Here is a 7,147-nt window from a genome sequence, read left to right as displayed (position 1 = left end):
CTAGATGTTAAATCACAGAGCTTGAAAAAGGCAGAATTTGGAAGTGGATGCCACGTACAATGCAGAGGGCCTCATTTCCTGCCTATTTAGAAAGGGAATTATTCTCCTAGAACTCCAGTCTCAAGGAAATGCTGGGAAGGAGCCAGCATTTCCCAGGTATGGGAGATCGGACAGAGCAATGACAGAATCATAACAAATTAATTTGTGTCTCTCCCCACCCCCACCCTAGACTGTTCATATGGGATCAGAAGGTAGCCCCACTGTTTGCACTTCTACCTTTGTTTATTCCTTGATTCTTAAGTGTTTTCAGTCTTCAAATATCCTTTATTGACTGAGAGGCAGATTCTGTGTTAAGTGGCCAATGAGGTCACTGGAAAGGAAGCTGAGCTGATAGGGAGGTAGAGAGATTCCAGATGCAAACTTTTGGTATCCTCCAAAATTAAAGTGTTGACGTTTATGCTGCCAACACCAAACAATTTGGGAGGTAGAGAAATTTGCCTCTGGAATCTCTTTGCCCAGCTATGCAGCTGGGACTGGGCCTCAGCTCCGGTGGCTGATGGGCTAAAGTTATAGAAACAGGATCGAAGTCTGTACAACACAGAACTAACATCAAAGCATCATGATGTTACGAACTTTTCCTTGATAAACATGAAATCTCTATATCACAGTTCTCCAGGGAGCTAGATTCAGCTTAAAGAGGATCCCTCTGTTCTAGCAAAAGGATTTTAATTATCTAACTTTCTAAATTTAGTTCTTTCTTAAAAGCTTATTTCACTTATAACGAACATAAAGTATTACAGTGAAAATTCAGGTACTGAACTTTCTAAAAATTCCCTTTTAAGTTACTTGTATATTTTAGCTGTTTAGTATTTCTTGGCTAACGGCTTATTATGGAGAACTATAGCCCTGAGTGAGTGATGACTACATTGCTAACTGATCCGCTGTTGCCCCTACAATATGGTCAGGCTTGTGTTTCCGGGTTTGCAAGATAAATCAAAAGATGATACCAACTGTGAGTCACTCAAGGGATTTCATTTTCACAGAGCCTGTCCTAAGGACTATATAAGAGGGACGTTTAAAGAACTTGTACTGAAAAAAGAGCAGGGTAATTTAGGTTAAGTCATTCAGGAGTAGTTTAGAATGAAGTTTCTTCTATTGACACTGGTCCTGCAGGCCACTGCTTCTGGAGCTCTTCCCTTGAGTGAATATGCAAGCACTGAAGGAGATGTGGAATTTGCTCTAGTAAGTATTAACACTATTGTATTTATCTAGCCTGATTTGTCTTTAAGATTTATTGCACAGACCAGCTTCATCTTCACAAGTACTCTTTGAAAACTGGTTTAGGAGACTATTTGCTTTTAGCACTGAGTTTTCCTTTGCAGAAGAGGAATGTAAGAAAGAGGTATTGCTTTTGAAGGAGTGTTACAGAATTGGTGGGTGACTTTGTCCTTTCTATTAAAAAGCTCAGGCGAAGGAGTTTTAGTTCAAAATAATTAGCATTTTACTTCTGTTATGGTGTTTTATGTTAATAATTTAAAGTCAGTTAATAATGTAAGATTTGAACAATTGCTTGATTAAATTAACTACTTCAGTTTGCCATGATAATTCAAGAATACTCTCTACTTTTACTATCCCAGATATTTCTTCATGAGTATTTCTTAAAAATAGAATTTTTCAATTTATTTTTGCCTAATTATATGAGTTCAGATGATATCCCCATTTTCTAAGATTGTTTTAATTTTGAATTTGTCATAGTTGTCCATTGTGTTGAGCTTTGAATTTTTCAGCAAGAAAACTTTATTCCAACTCAAATTAATTAACTTATACATCTTGACAATAACGGTTTGCTGCTTACTGAATGCCATGATAAGCTAGATGCTGAGATAGGTTTTAAAAACTAGAAACAAGTTTGAAGAGGTAGAGACATAAAAGTGTTTTTAGTGGGCTTCCAGAAATCAATCTTGTTAATTGTTTATGATATGTCTTTAACAACACAGGAAACTAAAATTTTTTTCTTACTATAATTAATTATCCAATACCTGGTTCAAAAGCATCCCTGTGCACTTGAGTCACACATACAGAGCTCCAACAGAAACATTTCCATGTATAATAATGTATTGCTGAATGTATTGTTTTCCAGGGGTACTTGCACGACTATTATGACTTCAAGTTGGAGAAAAGCACAAAAATGAAAGTCAGTAACGAGTACATGGAGAATAAAATTCAAGAAATGCAGCAGTTCTTTGGGCTAAAAGTGACTGGGCAACTGGACACATCTACTCTGGACGTGATGCACACACCTCGCTGCGGAGTGCCTGATGTACAGCATTTTACGACAATGCAAGGGAGGCCGGTGTGGAAGAAGCATCTTATCACCTACAGGTAACACCATAGCAATGCATTTTTCTACTTTCCTAGAGATCTGACTTCTAGAAACCAGAACCGTTTAGATACAGCCCCAAATCTGGAAGTACATAAGAAGCCTCCCTCAATTGTTAACGCTACCCCTCTGTTAAAATTCATTATCTCTGGAAAGGTGGATTGTTCACTCAGGGATTGTTTGGCTGCCAGACCAAGAAGGCTGCGAACAAAAGGAGAATGAACGTAAATCTACAATAAATAAGACACAAGAGAAAGTTTTATAGAACAGACAAGATGGATAAATGCAGAAGTATGGGGCGGGGGCGGGGGAGAGCTGCAGCAAAAAGCATAAGCTTCTGTGAATGAAAATCTTTCTCAATGGTGATCCATAAATCATAATCATAAATGAGAGCAATCAAGTTAGATTCTTTTTAAGGAGGAAGCTGTCCAAGGCTAGATGTTTCTGTAGTATATGAAGCATATATTACAGCTGGACAATTAATTTATGAAGTGATTCATTCTCTAATGATACTTGCAGAAATGACGTATAATAAGACAAAATTAATACATGGTTTCCGTATATTTTTCTCTCTATTGTTTTGCTGATAAAGAATCAATAATTACACTCCTGATATGAAGCCTGCAGTTGTTGACTATGCCATCCAAAAAGCGTTTCAAGTATGGAGTGATGTCACCCCTCTGAAATTCAGAAAGATTAATGCAGGCGAAGCTGACATTATGATCCTTTTTGCATGGGGAGGTAGAGAACTTGGATTTACTTCATCTGTATCATTTGACCTGACCTGTAGCACACATAGAAGGACTAATTTTCTTTCCTTTTTAAAAAGCTCATGGAGACATGAGTCCTTTTGATTTCAGAGGTGGAGTCCTAGCACATGCTTTTGGCCCTGGAACTGGTATTGGAGGAGACGCACATTTTAATGAGGCTGAAACCTGGACTGAAAGCTACAGAGGTAGGCAAAATAAACAAACAAAACCACAAAAGAAAACGGAAACACACTCTAAATATGTAACCATTTTGAAAGGCTACATTCTGTGAAAGGATTATAAGATGGGAAAACCTGTTCTGATTATAATTTTGCCACTAAATAAAATGTGACACTTTGTCTCAATTTTGCCCTCTATAAATTGAGTCTATTGGACTAGATTGTTTTAAAGGTCAGTTCTAAGAATCTAAGGGTGAGCTAGTTCATTAGCATAAACTCAGGAGACTTGAGAACCATAGTATGGAAGAGTAAAAACTGTTATTTAGGTGATTGATTTTAACAATGCAATTCGTAAACTCAGGCAACACACATACTAATTTTGTGTGTGCTAACAATCCTAGGATAGAGTAGTCATCTTCATGATCCATTATATGTTGTGAATTTCTGAGATTCATAGTGACACAGAAAGATGATGCGATAGAGAATTTAGAGATCCTTGTAGAGAAACACAGGGTTATATGGTCATGGGGTTATATGGTCTTGTGGTCTGTGGTCCTGGGGTAAAAATTTCAGAATGCCCAACTAATCCTTTAATAATACCTTATGTGCTTTTACAGAGGGGGCTGTAACTCACCATCCCTCTCTGAGAGTTGGAAAATTGGGATAACTAGTCTCCCCTGTTTGGAGAAATCACTATCCATTGAAACATTTAAACCATCCTATCAGAAGCCTTCCTAATCTTTCTATTGGAAATCCTAGATTATATAACTGACTCATGTGGAAAGTAAATGAAGAGAATGTCATCAAGAATATGCCCTAATCAGCATCCCCCTCTCTCTGGCTGATGTTGCACATTGGATGGCAATATTCTCCAGACTAGAAAGGCTATTTGCTTTAGTCTGATTCACGGCTTAAGGCTTACAGAAATCTTTTTTTTTTTTTTAATTAAAGTTTATTGGGGTGACAGTTGTTAGTAAATTTACATAGATTTCAGGTGTACAATTCTGTATTACATTATCTATAAATCACATTGTTTGTTCACCAGCCAAAGTCAGTTCTCCTTCCGTCACCATATATTTGCTCCCCTTTACCCTCATCTACCACCACCCCCCTTACCCTCTGGTAACCACTAAACTAATGTCTGTGTCTATGAGTTTTTGTTTCTCATTTGTTTGTATTGTTCTTTTGTTGTTTTTGATTCATATTACTACATATAGTGAAATCACATGGTTCTCTGCTTTTTCTGTCTGACTTATTTCGTTTAGCAATAATTCTTGAGAAGATGACTTCTGCATTGTCAAAAGACAAATGACATAGGATTAGGTTTTTGCTGAGTTGCAAACCCTCATCTATATATGTCAAATTTGTCTAATTTTTTCCAAGGTTATTTGGGGTTTATAATATTTTTATCTGATATGGGAGATTTGTGCAAGTTACCTCATAGAATATTTTGGAATTCTGTAGCATCTTAGAAAAATCATTTAATACAGTTCTTTCCAGATAGAGGAAATTGAGACCAAGAGATAGTTAATAGCTAGCTTACAGAAAAGCTGGGACCAGAACATGCATTTCCAACTCTTATCTCAGCCCAGTGTGTACTTTGTACCCGTCAATGTTGCCTTATTTTCAATTGGTTCCATTCTATGTTTTCAAAAAGCTAAACTATTTATGGAAATTTTAACTTAAAGTGCTCATTCTCAGCCTAATTCTTTGACACCATAAATTAAATGAATAATTAGCTCAATGGTTATTGAGTTTCAATTATGGCCTAAGGGGATGGGATGGGGGTGTTTGGATACAGACATGTAAAGAACATGTTCTGACCTGGAGGAGTACGCAGTCTAGTGAGGAACAGAATACAAACAGAAATCCATTATTCTGAGATGAGGACCAATGGTGGCCTTTGGTAAAAGGATTATAGGAATTGGGAATAAAATTAATTCAGGCTTAGGTCAAATTATAAAGGGCTTTGTTTACTCTTCCCATGTTACACAGAGTGGAGAGAATGACCAAGTGTTTGCTTCTTTCTCATTATTTGAGAGAACTGAAACCTTCTCTGAGTTAGTTGCTGAGCTCCTGTGTTATAGGGAGTGTTCCTAAATACCCCCCAAAGACAGAGGTGTAGACTCTGTCTTCACACTTGGGTGCCAGAGAGTATGTTAAGGCCAAGCTCTGTAGCTAAGTAGAGTGTGACCCTAGGCAAGTAGTTCTGAGCTTCAGTTTTGCCACAGAAAAAGAAAGTGAAAAATGAAGACATTAGACTAAAACACAGGTAAAAAAGAAATATAGCCAGGAGTATTCAATTTGTCTGGTAATGGGGAAATTTGAAATAAAGGACATACCACTCTCTCTTACCTACAAAAATACAGAAAAAATGAATAGGTATGACTACAACTTGGCAATGTAAATATGTCTCAATTGTAAGCAAGGTCTCTTTGATTTCATTTAGAACCCGATGTAATAAAAGGATGAGTTTTAGAGCCAAGAAATTTAGATTTGAGTCTTGGGTCAGCACTTAATTTTGTCAATTAATCTTGCTGATACTGTGTCCTCATCTGTAAATAGAGAGCATGGTGGCTTCCTTTCAGTTGTATAAGGATTAGACATATTTCTAATCCTTATTGGTATATTTCTCAGTGACTCATAGTACCTGGAACTTAATATGACCTGATGTTTGGGTTTAGTAAAGCATGGCTACTAAATACTTTTCTATATCCACTCAAGTCTGATCAAGAATAAAAGTATAATAGAGTGGGAATGATTTAGAGGCAACGAGAACTATTGAAGACATCTATGAGTTATTCTATAAATTTTCACAACAGGATATATTTTATTTGTATGATAGGGCAGTGAACCTTAACCAGAGGAAATTTTGCCCCGAAGGACATTTGACATTGTGGAGACATTTTTGGTTGTGAAAACTGAAGAGGGGGTTGCTACTTGAATGTGATGGTAAACTAAAGATTTCTAAACAACAAAAATTATTAGACCTATAATGTCAACAGTGCCAAGGTTGAAAAGCCTTGTGCTAGAAGGAGAGGAACCAAGTAAAGGATTTCCAAAGGTTTCCCTTCCAATTGTGTCAGATTTCAGTCATGTCGTTGTCTTCTAGATGCCTATATATTTCACTGCTCTTTTCCCCTTCTGCTTGGTTTCTTCTTAGGCACCAACTTGTTCCTTGTTGCAGTTCATGAGCTTGGCCATTCCTTGGGTCTTGGACATTCCAAAGATCGAAAGGCCATAATGTTCCCCACATACAGATCTGTTGACCCAAACACATTTCACCTCTCTGCTGATGACATACGTGGCATTCAGTCTCTCTATGGTGAGTTGAATTTCTTTACCATTTTGCTTTATGAAGATACTCACTCTTACGAATGTTTCCATATTATTTGCATTTGGATAAACTTTAACATCTACTCTTGAACACCATGAAAACTCTGTGAGGTAGGAAGCACAGCTATCATCTTCATTTTTAAAGATGAGCACAAAGAACCTAGTATGTTAATGCCAGAGCCAGAGGAAGAAACTGAGTCTTCTGGCCTCAAATTTGTTCTCTTTATCCAACATACCATTGTTTATTGAAGAAGACACACAGAGAAATGATAAAACTTGAACAGGAAACCCAGAGTGAAGGTTTTTTCCTCCATGATGTTACAACCAGTTGGGGAAAAAATCCTTAATGTATGCTTCCTATAAATGTCATAGAAAGCTTAAATTGCTTTTTATACCTTTTTAATCAAGAAAATTAAATAATTTTTAAAAGAATAATTCTTCCTCTTATGAAATAAAATGCAGTTTATTTTTTCTAATGCCTCTTGAAATGTATTTTCAGGAGG

At 36.8% G+C, this 7,147-nt stretch overlaps 1 protein-coding gene across 1 annotated transcript; it reads left to right on the top strand.

Moving 5' to 3' along the window:
• The first annotated feature begins 1,049 nt into the window (after window positions 1–1,049).
• Window positions 1,050–6,744, top strand: LOC141569945 (macrophage metalloelastase-like). Its single transcript, XM_074324412.1, has 5 exons — window positions 1,050–1,242; window positions 2,141–2,382; window positions 2,973–3,121; window positions 3,210–3,335; window positions 6,472–6,744. The coding sequence occupies exons 1-5, from the start codon at window positions 1,141–1,143 to the stop codon at window positions 6,732–6,734; spliced, it is 882 nt and encodes a 293-aa protein (XP_074180513.1). The 5' UTR covers window positions 1,050–1,140; the 3' UTR covers window positions 6,735–6,744.
• The last annotated feature ends 403 nt before the right edge of the window (window positions 6,745–7,147 follow it).

This window comes from Rhinolophus sinicus, unplaced genomic scaffold (assembly GCF_036562045.2).
Source record: "Rhinolophus sinicus isolate RSC01 unplaced genomic scaffold, ASM3656204v1 Contig297, whole genome shotgun sequence".
Lineage (NCBI taxonomy): Eukaryota > Metazoa > Chordata > Mammalia > Chiroptera > Rhinolophidae > Rhinolophus > Rhinolophus sinicus.
The sequence above is the reverse complement of the archived record's forward strand: the minus strand, read 5'-3'. Positions and strand labels throughout refer to the sequence as shown.

What these genes read in the sequence shown, in the direction of transcription:
- LOC141569945 (XM_074324412.1), top strand. Translation starts at nt 1,141, where the DNA reads ATGAAGTTTCTTCTATTGACACTGGTCCTGCAGGCCACTGCTTCTGGA. An exon ending in AAGCATCTTATCACCTACAG is followed by an intron (nt 2,383 to 2,972) that starts GTAACACCATAG and finishes TTGCTGATAAAG; the next exon opens with AATCAATAATTACACTCCTG. An exon ending in GATCCTTTTTGCATGGGGAG is followed by an intron (nt 3,122 to 3,209) that starts GTAGAGAACTTG and finishes CTTTTTAAAAAG; the next exon opens with CTCATGGAGACATGAGTCCT.